The sequence below is a fragment of the Aspergillus luchuensis genome, chromosome 2 (genome assembly GCF_016861625.1).
Source record: "Aspergillus luchuensis IFO 4308 DNA, chromosome 2, nearly complete sequence".
NCBI lineage: Eukaryota > Fungi > Ascomycota > Eurotiomycetes > Eurotiales > Aspergillaceae > Aspergillus > Aspergillus luchuensis.
In genome coordinates this window covers 2,805,121-2,822,840 of record NC_054850.1, presented here as the reverse complement: position 1 = coordinate 2,822,840, position 17,720 = coordinate 2,805,121, and the positions used below count along the sequence as shown (strand labels likewise).

The window sequence follows — 17,720 nt, the reverse complement described above, 5'->3', positions numbered from 1 at the left end:
GATCACTATCGCCCCCGGGTGCCGGACTAGCTATTCGTCCACATACAAAATCCCGAGCCTGCCTTGTAGATTAGTGGGTACCACAGAGCTCATGCACCTCTGAGGATCTGATGATGACTTGTTTGCTTCTTTCTTCCGAAGACTAATCTTTGGTCCATCGATAGACTTATGCGAGTGCCAGCTGAACTGGGTTTGTTGAGCTGCACCACGGACAAAATGGCTCCCGGTCTACGCGGAGACTCTCTGACAGGTGGGCAGAGTCCCGGAGTTCATACTCCCAGTTTCTGTCCTGGCTAGCAGTTCTCTTTTCTACCACAGCTGTTTGAGACCGACCACTTGTGACTCTTCGATAATTGTTTTCCTTCCCTATTCTGGACTAATCCGATCGCTGGCCAAAGTTCCAGTTCGTAACCATCATTGCGGAGACGATGATGATTATATGAGTACAACATGGCCGACAGAGACGAGAACGAAATGAATACCAACAGGGATGGGTTGGAGAGAGAACATCTCTCGGCCCATGGGTGGTCCGCTTCTTCAACATTCTTTTCTAGTTCTCGATCGATGGGCGAGGAAGATATCTTTAGAAGTGGCAATTTCAGCGAGGACACTTTCAGGGAGTTAAATCTCGCGCATGTGCGATCGAGCTCTGAATACTCATCTAGATCACGCGCTGTCGAAGACGAAACAGTCCATGAATTCATTACCACTGGTGACGGTATTAGGAGCCAGTTTCAATTCTTTCAAACAGACTCAACGCCTCCTCACCCTTCTACTTCTAGGACCGTTGAAGAGCATGCTGAAGCAGGGCAGTCCGAGATATCAGAAAGAAACTTCTCCTCCAGTATGCAGTTTGGTTTCTCGAATGCTACATCGGTATCAAGGGTCACTGAACGGGAGGTGGCTTCTGAAGCGCGAATCTATCGTGGAAATATTGAAGGGTTGTCTATGAACTCAGAAGGGCATGGCCTCTTTCAAGGATATACTGGAGCACTGCAGTCCGGGAGGGCAGAAAGAAACATCTTTTCCGACAACACCCACTTGGGGTTCTTGGATGCTACATCAGCATCGATAGACGCTAACCGGGAGGTGGCTTCTGAAGTGCGAACCTACAGTGGATATACGGAAGGCACGGCAGTTGTAGCTCAAGTGCATAATGCGTCTACTCAGAATGTTGAAGCAATGCAGTCTGAGATGATGGAAAGGGACATCTCTTTCTCCAACCCGCAGTCGTCGTTCTCGAATGCTATATTGGCCTCAGGATTCACTCATAGGGAGGCGGCTACTGAAGCGCAAATTTATGAAGAATATGCGGAAGAAACGTCGACTCAGAGGCAGGATACCTCTCAAGAGCATTCTGGAGCTATGAACTTTGACACGCTGGAAAGTTCTCTCTCGTCCTTCAATGTGCATTTGGAAAACCCATACGCAGCATCAGAGCACAGAGTTGCTGAAAGAGGAGTGGCTGCCGAAGCGCAAACCCATAATGGATATATGGAAGAAACGTCAACTCAAGGGCAGGATACTTCCTCGGGGCTCCTGTCCACGTCGCGGTTCGCCCAGGGAATTCCTCAAGCACAGGGGACCGAATCATCCGAACAGAGCACCATACCAGCACATACTGAGTCTAGGATAGAGACCAATGAATGGGAGGACCGCAATTGCGCAACGAACAATACGGTCGGCCACAGCGATACGATAGTCCATTCACAGACCGCTTCATCGGAATTGATGTTTACAGAAAGCCTCCAGAACGTAGGGGCCGAAGCCGACGTTTATAAGGACCCCCCTCAGACCGTGACACCGGATCTTGCTCCCTGGGAAACAAGAATCAACCTGTTGAATGGAACAACTCAAACAAGCGAAAGACGAAAAGGCACCTTTCTCATATCACATGCGGAACCTACGTCGTCCCCACTAACCATCGCACCCGCAGTGAAGGAGCAAGAGATGGAAAGTGGGATAACCGACTCTTGGGAAGCCAAAGAAGACGATACTTATGCGACTGCTAGGCATATGGACCAAAGTGTGTCTATTAGCCCTGCGATAGTGGCTGACCAAGGAGTAACGGAGGAAGATGAGGCTTCTGGAAAAGCAGTTGAAGAAGACCCTGCGCCCGCTTCATCCTCGGAAGTGGTGCACACAGTAGAAGAGAAAGAGGTCTTATGCGACGTAAATCATTGTGACAGCATTGCGGTTGATGAGGGAAATTCGACATCCGAAACTGGATCTCCACCAGGAAAACGATCCCCAATGGGAGACGAAAAGAATAACAAACCTTACTGTGTTACAAGGCTCGCGCTGCCTTGGATCCAACCGAAAAGTTACATCTTACCAAGCTTGCAAATGATCAAGTTGTTGCTCGTGTCAGTCAACTGACTAATGTCTCGCCCGGCGAGCCGTATCTTAACCCAGAGAGCCGAGATTTCAGTTTATACAGCTGGCTCAGAAAGATGATGTGCATGCTTAACCCGGGCACACATAAAGACTCATCAAGAATGACCTTTCAAAACCTGCATGTTTTGGGATTTAGGCCCGAGGCTCGTAAATTGACGGCTCTGGGTGTCTTCTCTGCCTTACTGCGGCCGCGAGATACATTCAGTCGGGGCCGGAAACCCTCCAAGAGCATCGTACAGAACCTAAACGGCGTCATAAGCAATGGGGAACTGCTACTTATCCTAGGACGACCTGGAGCTGGGTGCAGTACGGTCGCAAAAACATTGTGTGGGAAGCTTGACGGGCTGAAGCTAGATCCTGAATCGGTCTTCCATTACCATGGCATTCCACACCAACAGACACCCGAGAATGTCAAGAGAGCAATTCTTTACAACTACGGAACCGACAAACACTTCTCACATTTGACGGTTGGCCAGACTTTGGAGTTCGCAGCATCAATCCGAGCTCCCACCGAAAGACTACAGGGAATAACACGGACAGAATATGCAAAAGCTATAACAAAAGTTGTTGTAGCCGTGTTCGGTCTGAGTCACACATATAGCACTGAAGTCAAAGACGTGACAGAGGGTGAGCGCAAGCGAGTTAGTATTGCCGAGGTAATCCTGTCGGGAGCATCTTTAGCTGCATGGGACAAGTCAACTCAGAGCCTAGCTTCAACAGAGGCATTGAAGTTTGTGCAGTCTTTGCGGCTGGTAGCAGATTTGGGTTCATCTTCCCATGTTGTGGCCGCTTATGAAGCTAGCGAAGCAATGTATGATCTATTTGACAAGACTCTGTTGTTGTACGAAGGCCGCCAGATATTCTACGGCTCTTCTTCTGAGGCTAAGGGCTTTTTCGAGCGCCAAGGGTGGTATCGCCATCCACACCAGAGTACTGCCGAATTCCTCACTTCAATTACCAATCCCACGGAGAGGCAGCCACGTCGGGGTATGGAGAACAGAGTCCCTCGAACCCCGAAAGACTTTGAGACGTACTGGTGCCAGTCCCCAGAGTATCAAGAGCTACAGAGGGAGATGAGTGGTCATAAGCAGATTGTGGGTGCTCACTCGAGAGAACGCCTGCTCGACCCTGAACTGGACGAAGAACAGAAACAGCTGAGAAAGACGCAATTTGGTTCGCAGTATCCCGGTATATTGCTGCAAGTAAGACTCACCACCATTCGCGCTTATCAGCGAGCTTGGAACGAACGTGCTTCAGCAGCATGCAAGATTACAGTGAACTTCATTATAGCCCTGTTGATCGGCTCAATGTTTTACAATACACCTGCAACGACCGCTGGATTCTTCTCGAAGGGTTCCGTGCTTTTCTACCTAGTGATGCTCAACTCCTTCCTGCCACTAACCGAGTTGAGCAGTCAACTTTCCCAGCGTCCGGTGGTGGAAAAGCATGCCTCATTTGGCTTCTACTACCCCATGGCCGAATCACTCGCCATTTTATTGAGTGAAATCCCCAAGAATTTCCTTCTCGTCCTTGTGAACACCATTGTCATATACTTCATGAGCAACCTTCGCCGCGAACCTTCGCAATTCTTCATATGCTTTCTTATCAACTTCGTGTTGATCCATGTGGCTAGTGCAGCCTTCCGGATGACAGCGGCAGTGACAAAGACACTCGCGCAAGTACAAGCCCTCGCTGGGATGCTGGTACTTTGGGTTTTCATATTCACGGGCTTCATTATCCCGGAGCCTCGAATGCCCCATTGGTTCGAATTTGTCCATGATATCAACCCCATATATTACGCATATGAAGCCCTAGTCGCCAACGAGTTCCACGGTCGGGAGTTTGGCTGTGCCGAGTTCGTACCCTCTCAGCCCAACCTCCAGACTAATGCATATATTTGCTCAGCTGTCGGGGCTGTTGCTGGACATCGTACTGTTAGTGGTGACGACTATATCTGGCAGACCTACAGGTATACCTACGACCATGTGTGGAGAAACTTTGGTATTCTTATTGTTTTCCTGGTCGGTTGGATGGGTCTTTATTTCGTTGTGACGGAGTTCATTGCACACTCAACTATTCATTTCGGAAGCAAATCGGCTTATCTCAGGCACGAAGAGCATCGCAAAGACGAAGAAGCTGGAAAAGGCCCGGTGACTCCAGACCAAGATACCACTGGCAATGTGAGACAGAATAAATTCAGTTTCATTGAACCTCAGCGAAATGACTTGAGCTGGCGCGATGTGGTATGCGAAATCCACACAAGTAGTGGAAACCATCGGATTCTGGACCAGGTGACTGGTTGGGCCAAGCCAGGGACGATAACGGCGTTGATGAGCCATAACAGTGTCCAGAAGGCTGAACTACTGAAGGTGTTGGCACAGCGTTTCACAACAGGTACAGTTAGTGGAGACATACTCTTCAACAACTGCCTTCTGAGCTCGAATTTCCAGCGGAAGATGGGCTATGTTCAACAACAGGATATTCATTTGGACACAGCAACTGTTCGCGAGGCTTTGCGGTTTAGCGCAGTGCTACGTCAACCACACTCCGTCTCCAAGGAGGACAAACACACGTATGTTGAGCAAATAATCAAGGCACTGGAAATGGAGGACTATGCCGACTCTGTCGTTGGAGTGGTTGGAGAAGGCTTGAACGTCAAGCAGCGGAGGCTTTTGAGTATAGGAGTAGAATTGGCTGCGAAGCCAGAGATTCTGTTCGTGGAAGAGCCTGTCAGGTAAGCATCGCAATCAGCATTCTTTACATAGAGCAGAAGCTAATGCTTATCAGCGGTCTCGAGGTGCAAAATTCACGCGCAATCTACCGTATTCTTCAAAAATTGGCAGACGCCGGACAGACAATAATCTGCACGCTGCAACCCAGCATGATGGCATTCAAGCAAGTTGACCAGCTCCTATTCCTCTCCGGCGAGGGTAGAACTGTATACTTCGGATCCACCGGCGAGAATGCACAGCCTTTGCTAGACTATGTCGAATCCAACGGTGCCTCCCGGGCCCTCAGACAAGACGAAGATGCCGCCGAATACATAGTTGAGATCCTCTCCACGGCCACCAACAAATATGGGGAGACCTGGCCCGATATCTGGGCCAAAAACAACCAAGTTGACCCCATCCACGAAGAATTCGAGAACGTTCACACGCAGAACAACAACAACCCAAAAGACAACAAAGAATTCGCCATCCCACTACACCTCCAATTCCCCATCATCTTCCGCCGAACCCTCCAACAATACCGGCGCTCACCCCTCTCCATCCTATCCAGAATCCTCCTCCAAATAAGCGCCGTCCTCATCATTACCTTCTCCTTCTACAAACACGGCACCTCAATCAGCGGCCTCCAAGAAACCATCTTCTCCGCATTCATGATCTGCACTCTCTTCATCCCTATCGTCCACCAAATCATCCCCTTCCTCACCAAACACCACACAATATACCAAACCCGCGAACGCCTCACCAAAACCTACTCCAGCAAAGTCCTCATCCTATCCCTCATCCTGACTGAACTCCTGTACCAAATCCCCCTCAGCATCTGCATCTGGGCAATCTACTACTACCCCATCTCAGACACCACCACCACCACCCAATCCACCCCCCGCCAAGGCCTCATCCTCCTCTTCTTCATCCAATTCTTCCTCTACGCCCTCTCCTTCGCCCTCCTCACCATCTCCACCTCAACCCTCATACTAGCCACCTGCACATTCATGGCCCTGACCTTCAACGGCGTCATGCAACCTCCCCACGCCCTCCCCGGCTTCTGGATGTTCATGTACCGCGTCTCCCCATTCACATACTTCGTTGCAGGCGTTACTTCTACCCAGCTCCATGGCGTGGCGGTTGATTGCAGCAGTGCTGAGTTGGCGGTGTTCGATCCGCCCCCGGGGCAGACTTGTGTTGAGTATCTGGGTGATTATTTGAAAACGGTGCCGGGGCGGTTGATAAGCCCGGAGGCGATGACGAGTTGTGAGTATTGTCCATATTCAACTGCGGATCAGTTCCTCGCGGAGAGGGACTATCGGTTTGATCGGAGATGGATGGATTTTGGTGTCGGGTGGGCTTTTGTGGGGTTTAATCTGGGGGTTGCTGTGTTGGTTTATTATGTCTTTTGGGGGAGGAGGTGGAGGTCGAGGTTGGGGGCTTGGGAGAGAGTTGTGATGTGGTGGAGGAGGTTTACAAGGTAAGTAGGGTGGTTAAGTGATGTGGATATTTAATGTGTAATCGTGTCCTTTGTGTGCAGTTGGTGATACTATTTCGGGACTCTTGTTCAATGTTTGATGTGAGGTTTATTATGAATATGAGTTAATGTGGATATCATGTATGATGGGGGAACTTGGCTTCAGACTCTAATAAGATGATTTGTATTTGACCTACGTTCTCAGCACACCAAGGAAGCAACAACGTATTTCGATGCAACTTTTTCAAACTACCCTACAGGTCAAACGGCCTGACAGATCCCTCCGCTCATCAAGCAAAGACAAGCAGAAACGGTTCCGTCTTCCGAGCGAGTTCTGCAAGTAAAGGAAAGAAAATAGCGAGGGGAGATTATCCGAACCAGCCGGTATGAACACACATTAAAGCTCGACCCTCAACAAGTATCACCCACCATAGGAGGCCAACTGGTTGCTGTCCGAGAAGAGAGGTAAGTATGAAAGCGACTGAGAAATGCGCGTGCAAAGGTATCAGAAATCGTTCCAGACGATTCTGACCGACGCCTTATGCACCATGCGTTGATCGACTTTCGCTTTCCGTATCCTTCTTCTACCAACCAGGAGTGGAACCGACATTCCATTCACCTTCCTCGGCCGGGGCGCTTTCCTGTTGAGTTCCTCCACTCTCGTTCCACTGAGTTCCTCCGTTTTCATTCCACTCGTCGTTGACAGGCGCGTTGAAACTGTGGCTGTCGTCGTGAGGGGCGTCCTCGGTGGCATTGGCGGTAGGGCAACGCTTGATGGTATGGCCCACTATAGACAGGTTGATTTGTGTTAGAGCGTGCTGTGTACATTATTTATTTGGGGATAGCTCTTACTTTCACCACAGTTGTTGCACTTGACACGGGAATAGTCTCGCTTCTTGGGGCAGTCACGACTGAAGTGTCCGACTATTGAGTATTAGCAGTCTGGACCCTAGAGAACTGGGGTAATGTCTTCGGGATTCACCCTCATCGCAGTTCCGGCAGGTAACAGTAGAGACATCGCGCGGCTTGTCACATTCTTTTGCAACGTGATCCTCGGATCTACTTCGTTAGGAGACGTGAATGAATCAGTGGAATAGCTCTTTCAAACTTACCCGCAGTTGCGGCAGGTTCTGGGAGGTGGTTTCTGAGGACAGTCCTTCGCGAAATGTCCCACTAGATTATACAGTCAGTATGTAGCAGACGAGGAACTGATATGTTGGAGACTTACTCTCGTTGCATCGCTTGCATTCAACGTTCTCTGCAGAGCGAGGGTTGGGACATTCTGATGCCTTGTGGTCCTCCGAGCTTGCTATCGTCAGTAAAGAACTCTCAAGTCTAGCAAAGTGAGCTTACCCGCAGTTACGACAAGCAAAAACATTGCGACGTGGCTCAGGGCAATCGCGAGCACGATGTCCATCAGCACTGCAGTTGACGCATTTAACGCCGACACGCTCACGTTCCTCTCGCTCCTCCTTACAGCCACGAAAAGTGTGACCCAATGCTACAAGCCGTTAGCATATATAAACAGATGGAGCCACAGTTCGTAACCTACCGCCGCAATTGTTGCACTTGGGGACCTGTCGATCGTAAGGCAGACCGGCGTCAGCAAGACGTTCAAGATTGTCCTCGACGGAAGACGGCCAGCGTTCTCTGAGATTGGCGCGCTGCGGCTTAGGGCTGTAGAAAAAGCCGACCACGTATGTGCAGTTCAGCTTCCCCTGAAGATCAATGAGGCTGATACAATCATTGACCTCCTTGTCCTAGAGGGTGCCATAGAGTCAACGTGCGTGCTTCTTAGTGCTTCAGCGTGTAGAGATGACGAATGTTCTGTCTTACCAGTGCAATAAGGTAGAAATTAAGGTCCTCTTCACGCAATTTGTTTTCGATGTCCACGAAAGTGGCCTGCGGAAGAGACTTGGAGTACACCTTAAGTCCCTGTGCAACGTTAGTACTTGTGAACGAGCACACGGTCGCACCCGAAGTAAGTGCTTCTTACCTCACGGAAATCTTCGAGATCTCTTTCGTCACTAGCTTTCTTCAGAATGGCCCAAGCCTCCTCGGGGAGCTTGTCAGGAATGTGGTTCAGATCAAAACGACGGTTTTCCTTGCAGTCCATAGTCTTGTGACCTTCACGAGCTGTTAGCGCATGCATCCTATTAGAACATGCGGTATGCCATACCTTCCATCTTGCAATTCTTGCACACGTCGGGAGCCTTTTCAGGGCATTCAGCGGCTGGATGTCCTTCCTTGTTGCAGATACGGCAAGCACCCTTGAAAATACGAGGCTTAGTGCACTCAGACTTGTTATGTCTAACTCATGTCAGAGAAAGAAATGTATTGGAAAAGCACATGGATGATTATACCCGTCCTCGCCGCAATTGAAGCATGCTATGTCCTTGCGCGGTTCGGGACAGTTGCGAGCAAAGTGACCGTCGCTTCCACAGCTATCTTCTGTTAGCGACAGTGAGAATCTGTAAGAAGCTACTTACTTCCGGCACCGATTATCATCGCCATGGCCTTCAGTCGCAGGAGCAAAGTCATCACCACCGTATCCGGGTTCAGTACTGAAGTGACCAGGCCTAGCGTTCTCATCATTACTGAAGCCTGTCTCATCTCTTAGTATCGTGAAACTTCATGATTTGGTGGAACATGATTGAGCACATGCTGTCCTTGGGAAAAGGGACTTGTTTCCAAGAGGACACGTACCAGCGTCATTGCCACCACCCCAGGTGCCATTGTCATCTCCATCTCCTTCGAGCGTCCAGCCGGCCATCTTGAGAGCAGAGTCTGTAGTTGATGGAAGCTAGATGGGTATCGGTGCACTGGTGTTGTTAGTCTGTTGGTAGTCCATTCCAATCGATAACAACGCGTGGACGCGTTCGGTATACAGAACAGGAACAGTTTTTGATAGACAAAGTTGATGAAAAGATCTATTTGCAAGAAAAGGATATGACACTTACCTATTGATGGCACGTGGCGTAGGATCCTTCAGCCTAGTTATCTGCAAAGAAAGACCTACTACCAGAGCCGTGCTACAAAGTAGGGAGTGGGGAGAAGGAATGAAGACGGAAGAGGCGAACAGGAGATATAGAAAAAGGGAGACAAGGAAGCGGGGCCTTTTTGAGAGCTTGCAAAAGAGAGGAGCAAACAGGGTAACAGATCAGCCAATTCACGGCTTTCTCCATTTATGAGCAAACGAAGCGATCATGGCTTAGTCTTGTGGAACCCAAGGATAGCTATCGATTCCCTGCCAATGGATTGCATGGAGAATAAGCGAGTAATACCAAAGATCGAAGGTAGTACAGCTTATAGACCCCTACAACCACATATACTTACCTATCAGTCAAGTAGCCATAATCTTTGGGTATTCGAAGATGTTACGAGACAACAATAGCAACACAATAGAGCTTAGAAGGAACTTGAGTGCTATTACTAATGTAGTATAAAGGTATCATTTAGTATAGACTTTGGTGTTAGTTGTACAGGAACATCTGTATAGTTTAAGTGAAAAGTTGTGGATTGTCAAAACATCTTCGTGAATATGCATGCTAGCGTCGTTTTCTTCAATAAGAACGCCACCAGGGCCCACCATCCAGGTCCAGAACACTATTGTGATAATTTCAATTAACAGCCATTAACAGAGCCTACTAGCGGCTTAATTGGGGATGAACTCGCGTTAATGTTTATCCGACAATCAGTGCTCTCTTCATAAACGCCTAGGAACAACTTATCGACACTAGGACTTAAGATACGCTTGGTATGCAAGATAGAGTTTATCATAAAGGTTTGATGATCCTTCAAAATAGCCATGAGAGGAGATCTCAACTACTAGCTACATATGATCCAATTCAGGTACTGATTTCAAAAGGGGCCCACTGGCAATGGTCATACATTTGGATATCAAGGATTCCCGGTGCTTGCAAACCATAAGGCCCTCGCCTTTTCCCCCCAGGCTTATAGTAGCAAGTACTATCTCACATCAAATCAATTGACTGAAAACTACATATATCCAGCAATTGCTCAAGTGATGCGTCAGGATTACGATGAGATAAGCCATTCGCTATCATGTTTTTCTACCTCCAAGCCTTCCCCTTCCAATGCAACAGAGCCATTGGAATGGCACTAACAGCTACGATCAAGGCAATTGCAATCCCCGTACTCCCTAGATACCCAACATTCTCCAACATTTGCGGAAACCTGGACTACTGTCAGTATACCCACACCTCCCAAACACAGACGACTTACCAGAAGGGTCCTATGAATCCCCACGTCTGTCGCACCAACGTGATAAAAACACCAACGCTTGCTGCTTCTGATCGATAACAATCCACGGCATACGTGAAGCTGACGGTAGTGACGATTTGGTTTCCAATAGACCCAATGGTGACCCCAACCAACGGAGTGATATTCCACTGCGACGAAGCATGATCTAGCTGGACAAGGAAGATAACGATGCCAACTATCGTCAGGGCAATACCCGGATAGCTTATCCAGAGTCTGAATTCCGGTGCAATGGTCCGCTGCGTTTTCTTCCGCCCGTACAGCATCCAACGGTCGGATAAGAAGCCCCCAACCTGATCGCCGAGCAGAGAGCCGATGATCATCGCGATAAACTGCAGACCCACCTGCTCCGAGTCAAGTCCAAACATCTCGGGGAAGAGTTGCGGCATCTCAATTGATGGGAGAATACCACCGAGGAGGAATACCATCGCATAAGCGGCGGCCGGAATCATAACACAGGGCCGTGTTGCCATGCTGATGGGGCGTAAAAAGTCCCATATTTCCAAGGGCGTTGGATCAATACGCTTCACATCAAGGAATCGTTGGCGAAGGGTTGGGTTACTGACGTGACTAGCAGGGCTACCACGGATGTAGAGAGTTTCTTGGCCGAAGATCAGGTATGTGATGAACTGAACGCCGTTGGTCTGGTATGGTTAGCATCCCTCTTCTATCTTGATGACGCTCATACTCACGATAGCCAATATCCAGTAGATCCACCGGTATCCCACACGACTAGTAACGAACCCAAAAAGCAGAGGTGCAAGCGGCACACCCAAAGTTACCATGACGGCCCACACGCCCATACATCTTGCGCGGTCTTTCTTGAAAAAAGTCTCGGCGACGACAGCACTACCAATAGCAGCGGCAGGGCTTATAAAAAAGGCAACAAGGGCCCGGCAAAATCCCATAGTCGCATATGACGGACTTTTGGCGCAGCCCACATTAGCAACCAGACTGCATAGCAGCGAAAGCAGGAATATAGGACGTCGACCATAGCGGTTGGACAATGGCATCCAGAAAAGAGGCGCACCCCCGAGAATGGCAATGACTAGGGAAGTTAAGTAGCTTGCTCTTTGTACGCTGACACCAAGGTCCTCTGCTATCTCAACGAAGGCGGATTGGATTGAAGACGCCGAAAAAGTTGCCATCATAGCGTGGAACGCAACTAGAGCTAAGTTGATGACTTTCTACACCGAAGGCCTGTCAATAACAATATCCGGAATTTGTCTTAGCATAAGGTAGAACTTACCTTCCATGTCGGCCAATTATAGGGATCAGCGTCAGTCATGTCCGGGATAGGATCCAGTTCTACTGTTCCATATTTCTGAATCAGATATTGACGATGATCTTCCGTCAGAGTATCTGAGTCCTTTTCTTCAATATCTTTACCATGAGACCCATTGAACGCCTCTAAATCATGGTCATCCCTTCTTTTGACGGCGAGGTTCTCATCACCATCATCATTCTCAACATGCTGAACGCCGGGCTTTTCCATCTTGCTATGCCGTTTAAATGGATCAATTGAGGACTACACCCGAGTTAACGAGTTAAGGACATTATGACCCCCTGTCTGAGCCCCAAACCAACTCACTTAATATAGCAAAGGGTCTAAATATTTAGCCGACCTGTACCCCGGATCTTCACACCCGCCAAGCTAATTTCCCCGCAGCGAACTGCCGACCCCCCGGACCCTACGGCAAGCTCACGTCTGATTTGCCATGATGCTGGGTAGGGATGCGTGGTAATAGCTTTCTAAGCAGGTATCAGACCGCTGTTCTTATTGCGCCAATGCGCTAGGCCATCCGCGCTCGTATTCCTCGGAAATTCCGACGTACGGTTGCCATCCTCACCCGATGAAGACTTAACACATAGTACTCTTAGAGAATAATTACGAAAGTACACAGTTGGAGTCTAGCAGAACGCCACAGTGAATTGCAATTGTGCTCGACGCGTGTCCCGGCAAGTAAGTCCATCTACAGCCTCTGCGGGACATTGTTTATTGGTTGTGAGGAATTATGGGCCCGGGGATTTCACAATCATGCTCTCGCTAAACTTTCTCATGCACCCGCACATGCGCTCTGACCATTAAGGGCTCCTTTAGATCGCTAATTCCAACACTAATCAATTCCGGAATGTTCCCGCTAGATAAGCGCTTTTCCTGAGCCTGCTTGTCAGCAAGTTCAAAAGTAAACTCCCTCAACAATGTGCTCATCAGCTTATAAATATTCGTCATTGCAATGGTCTTCCCAACACATTGACGTCCACCAAGGCCGAAATGCATTAGCAGCCGTGCCTTGGCGGCAATCTCGGGGTTCTCCCATCGGTATGGATTGAAGATGTTGTGATCGTCACCCCAGACGTCAGGATTGTGATGAAATGCATGGTTGCAGACGGCGATTGATGTCTGCGATTATTTCATACTCATTAGCATTGTAGACTGCTTCGTAGTCATAGTCTTTATAAAGTGGCTTACCCCTTGTGGTATATGCTGTCCTTCTATTACAACACCCGTTGGATTCATCACTCTCCGAGCTAGAGGCATCGTGAAGACCGGCGTAATCCGGAAATTCTCCCTTATGCAGTTGCGCAAGAACGGTAGGGCGGCCTCTGCGGCGGATACAGAATAGGCTGTCTCTCCGTGTGTAAGGGGAGGCAGATTGGCCTCGATCTCCTTTACGCACTCCTCCATATACTGGGGGTTATGAAGCAGGTGGTAAAACAACAAAGTTGTCGTGGCACTCGTAGTATGTGTTCCCGCAATACTGTAGGTTCATTTAGCATCTGGGGGCCGACACATCATAAGAACTAGGAAGCAGAACGAAAGAGAGACGTACATAAACCCAAAAGCCTCAGTCTCAAGATCCGTCTGTGTAAGATGCTCACCAGTATCAGGATGCTTAGCCAAAATCAGATTTGTTAGGACGTCCTTCCTATCGTCGCTTCTGGACATCGTATCTCCACCAAAATCCCCCAACCTACGTCGAACACACTCCGACGCGAGATCCGCACAAGCTTTGCGGCCAGCAAAGAGCTGTTGAAGGGGCTTGTATGGAACAAATGGAAGATATTTCTTCAGTGTTGCTGTCATAGCAGGCCAGGCACCAGTAACAGCCGCAAGCAGACTATGTTCGATGACTGGCGGGACTCGTGTCTCATCATCCGTCTCCTGGACCCCGAATGATTGACTGAAGGCCAGCTCACCAAGGACGTCAATCACGTAATAATGCAGGGCCTTTTTCAGGTCGAATATCCGATTCTGAGCACTATGCTCTCCGATCTTATCTCTTAGAATTCGTATATTCAAGTCCATGTATTGTTCCATCTCTTTCACATAGCTCATCGAGAACCCGTAAGACATGTGGCGTCTGCGGATGGAGTGTTGCTAATCACCATCAGAAAGGTATTTTGACAATTGTTATAGTGGAATATGAGCCGGACTCACTTCTTCATCCCGCATACCGAATACATTCGGATGAGCTGCGCCGTATGCATCATAGAACTCTGTTTTTGGCATTCCTCTTCCGCCTTTCTGGTAGATTGCTTGGATAGCCCCTTCGTTGGTTATGCTGAGTTTGTCTGGCCCATACCGGACAATTGGTCCATACTTGGCATGGAGCTCTGTTAGGTTGTATGGTTGCTTGAGGGTCAGAAATTGGTAAACCTGCCAGAGGTCGGTCAGGCATGCTAGGAATGGACCGGGGTATTTGGCAAGGGGGTGTAGGTATCGTTGGTAGATGGAGTAAATAGTGAGAGTGAGCGCTAGGAAGATACCAGCGCTTGTCATGGGAGTAGCTGCAAGGATTTGTATGAGGATGGTCATTTTCAGACTGTGTGGTTTGCTTGGTATTTTGTATTTCAGATCAAGTGTAGAGAAGTAGTCGCGATGGTTGATGATATACACCATGGTTTCATTCTGCCGGCTTTATATATTATTTGTCTACTCAACATGGAAGCAATCTATCTATAACCGAGGCCAGCCATCCGACTGGAATTCTCAATTGCAAAATTGAGCCATAATTCGAATCATAATGACAATTTTCATGTCTTACAGCCCGATGGAGATACCTTCGGCAAAGTTCGGGAAGCGCGAAGCCGATTGGTCCAGAGGAGGTGAACGAGATCGGGTGGGGAATTTCCCCGCATTATACAGGACACTAATCTACTATCGATGAGAGGAGAATGCTTGCTTCGATCCCTCACTAATTTGAATGACATCGCCCGGGGAAACTGCTACCATGTCAGATCGCCCACATCGCAGACGACGAACCGAGGTTGCCTGTTCGGAATGCCGATACAGGAAGCTAAAGGTATCCAGTCGTGCTCCCACCGGGAGACAGCCAATTCTGGATACAGAAGACTGACTTTGGTAGTGTGAGGGAACAAGGCCGGCGTGTGCTCGATGTCAGCATAGGAAGAGAGAGTGCAGGTATCAGCAGCCTACAGAGTCTGGGATCCGACGTCCGAAGGCTAAGAGGTCAAGCTGCGTGAGATGCCGGAGGTAGATGAATGCTGATTTTCGTTATACAGAGGCCAGCAGGGCTTAGCCCACCGGATTGAGATACTGGGGGATAAAGTCGGTCATAAAACCGGGTCGCAAACACATTCACCAGGTTCATTAGTTGGGAAAACAGTGAGCGAAGATACAAGTATTGATGAGCTTGCCACACATGCATTCTCTGAGACGTCTCTTGGCCATGTCTACTTTGGTATGTAGCCTTCGAGCGTGACAGCTAGCCAATCTAATTGTCTGAGATAGGGTCTAGTTCGAACTACGCCATGTTTAGGCATATCTCAAACGCATTCGCAGAAAGCGCTCTCCTACACCTCACGCTAAACAGTCATGCATCTACCGCTCTTCAAAGCTGCAGCATGTCAGAAGAAAAAACGAAGTCAACTAGGAGGAAATTATCATTAGTAAAGCAGTTCTCAATCTCTCTGGAAGATATACACTCCCTTCCGTCTAGAGATGAGGTACTGTACCTTATTAGTCGCTTTTCCACAACAATCGGTGCTATTCTTCCATATGTCAACTATGAATTTCTGTTAGATACCTATGAAAAAGCTCTTCTTGAAAGCCATCCAAGATTCCAAAGAGGCTTTTTGGCTCTTCTGAATGTGATTTGGGCACATGCATCTGCGTCCCTGCAGCTTCCGGAGGCAGAGGTATTCTACAGCCATTGCGCAGGTCTTCTCGACCAGCGAACACTGGAGAGACCAACTTTTGAACTAGGTGAGCCACCTATGCTTTTCCAATGTTTCACCTTAGTTGACAGTGATGCAGTCCAGACATTACTGCTAAAGTGTCTTTACGAGCAGAACCATCAGAGGTCTACATTGAGTTATACAACCCATACAAACTGTGTCAGAGCAGCATTGCAGTTGGGCTTTCATTGTGCCTCTATCCGGTATGTTCGTGATAACACACCTGAACGGCCGTACCAGAAGACCTGGATGGGTATTTTGAAAAACGATAGGTAGGTCCGTGTGAATTTTTCTTTTTTCTTTTTCTTTTTTTTTTTTTTTTTTTTTTTTTTTTTTTTTTTGTTCTCTCATCTCAAATCATAGAAAGCTTTGTTGTCCTCACACTTATGGCTACGACATCCAGCCAAATAGCAGATCTGACCTTAATAGGATCATGGGGTTGACCCAAGGGAGGCCATTTCTTATACCTTACTCTATTGAAAAGACCTGCGAAATAAGACAGCCCGCAATACTAGGGGATATAAGCTCCCTTTATCTGTTTCAAATGACGTCGGTCAACCCCAAATGATATGAAATTACACATGCTTACTTCATAAAGTTCCTCTAACACACTCCTGGACGACATAATTGAAACACTGTACGATCAAAATTTGGACTCGGGCCAATCTCTCGACATAGAGACAGCCATAAACAAGCGTGATAATCTACACTTCCACCTCGAACAATGGGCCGACAGCCATCCTGAGTGTATTTCCCTGCTCCCGAGTGAAGTGTTACTGAAAAGTTCAGCGGGCTCAGATGCTCGCTGGGCCGTACGGGTACTCCTATGCATACAATACCATAGGCTGGAATTGACCATGAACTTCCCTCTAATGATGAAAATCTTAGAGCGCGACTCAACAAAATCGCTTGGAAACCGTACTCGGCAAATTATTCAGCGCAGTTGCTCCCAAATCCTCCAAGACGACTGGCTTGCAATACAAGAAGTGCAGCGTTTGATATCACTCATTTCCACACTCCAGGGGTTTATAGACATGTATGCATCATGGTATACATGCAACTATACAAGTTTGTCATTCCCAATAAATCCCACTTCATTAGCCAACGTGCTAAAATATCTCTAGTATTCACAGCCATCCTCCACTGCCTAGCAATATTCCTCGTCCGCCAGCAATACCCCTTAGATTCGGAGCCGACGCCAACCCAGATCCGCCAGGAAATAGAAGCCTGCCTCCGCACCATGAGAAATATCAGTAGAGGAAGCATCGTGAATCAGAAGGCGGATTACTGTATTCAAAGATTACTTGTGGTGTTCGACGCCCTTGGTGAGCAAACCCTACCCTTTAAACCCCGAATAAAGACTATTCATCACTGACATAACTGCAGTCAACGAGCCTCAGGAAAATTCAGGTAATCCGTTAGACACATTGACCACCGATTTTATTTTCCAACATATCAAGCTCCCAACAGAGGAATTCCTCAACCAATGTAGTCGGCACGAAGAGTCAGAGCAAGCTCAGTTGTTTTTGGATATCTTTTCGAGCATTCCGCTTTGTGAATGAGTTACACATAGTTCTAGTTCGGTATGGAACTCCTTCGATAATGTACCATAGTGAAACTCACAGAGACCGTGTTTCAGATTTTGACAGAGA

General features: G+C 48.2%; 6 protein-coding genes across 6 annotated transcripts; 3 read left to right on the top strand and 3 right to left on the bottom strand.

Moving 5' to 3' along the window:
- Positions 1–450: 450 nt before the first annotated feature.
- Positions 451–2,379, top strand: AKAW2_20924A (uncharacterized protein; the record flags this gene model as incomplete). Its single annotated transcript, XM_041685692.1, has 1 exon — positions 451–2,379. The coding sequence occupies one exon, from the start codon at positions 451–453 to the stop codon at positions 2,377–2,379; it is 1,929 nt and encodes a 642-aa protein (XP_041539750.1).
- A 119-nt stretch (positions 2,380–2,498) lies between these two features.
- Positions 2,499–6,592, top strand: AKAW2_20923A (uncharacterized protein; the record flags this gene model as incomplete). The annotated part of the gene is made up of 2 exons (XM_041685690.1): positions 2,499–5,131; positions 5,185–6,592. 2 exons carry the CDS (start codon positions 2,499–2,501, stop codon positions 6,590–6,592), a joined length of 4,041 nt encoding a protein of 1,346 aa, XP_041539749.1.
- Positions 6,593–7,169: 577 nt separating this feature from the next.
- AKAW2_20922S (putative zinc knuckle transcription factor (CnjB)) lies at positions 7,170–9,358 on the bottom strand (the record flags this gene model as incomplete). The annotated part of the gene is made up of 13 exons (XM_041685689.1): positions 7,170–7,372; positions 7,438–7,509; positions 7,568–7,644; positions 7,698–7,758; positions 7,814–7,890; positions 7,939–8,086; positions 8,138–8,345; positions 8,422–8,520; positions 8,582–8,712; positions 8,765–8,895; positions 8,949–9,029; positions 9,075–9,189; positions 9,292–9,358. 13 exons carry the CDS (start codon positions 9,356–9,358, stop codon positions 7,170–7,172), a joined length of 1,470 nt encoding a protein of 489 aa, XP_041539748.1.
- Positions 9,359–10,658: 1,300 nt separating this feature from the next.
- On the bottom strand, positions 10,659–12,361 carry AKAW2_20921S (uncharacterized protein; the record flags this gene model as incomplete). The annotated part of the gene is made up of 4 exons (XM_041685688.1): positions 10,659–10,782; positions 10,831–11,510; positions 11,559–12,053; positions 12,116–12,361. The coding sequence occupies 4 exons, from the start codon at positions 12,359–12,361 to the stop codon at positions 10,659–10,661; spliced, it is 1,545 nt and encodes a 514-aa protein (XP_041539747.1).
- Positions 12,362–12,913: 552 nt separating this feature from the next.
- Positions 12,914–14,686, bottom strand: AKAW2_20920S (uncharacterized protein; the record flags this gene model as incomplete). The annotated part of the gene is made up of 4 exons (XM_041685687.1): positions 12,914–13,270; positions 13,340–13,628; positions 13,701–14,248; positions 14,309–14,686. 4 exons carry the CDS (start codon positions 14,684–14,686, stop codon positions 12,914–12,916), a joined length of 1,572 nt encoding a protein of 523 aa, XP_041539746.1.
- A 388-nt stretch (positions 14,687–15,074) lies between these two features.
- Positions 15,075–17,630, top strand: AKAW2_20919A (uncharacterized protein; the record flags this gene model as incomplete). The annotated part of the gene is made up of 9 exons (XM_041685686.1): positions 15,075–15,173; positions 15,237–15,340; positions 15,394–15,572; positions 15,623–16,096; positions 16,148–16,340; positions 16,498–16,617; positions 16,667–17,136; positions 17,193–17,393; positions 17,455–17,630. The coding sequence occupies 9 exons, from the start codon at positions 15,075–15,077 to the stop codon at positions 17,628–17,630; spliced, it is 2,016 nt and encodes a 671-aa protein (XP_041539745.1).
- Between the last annotated feature and the right edge of the window lie 90 nt (positions 17,631–17,720).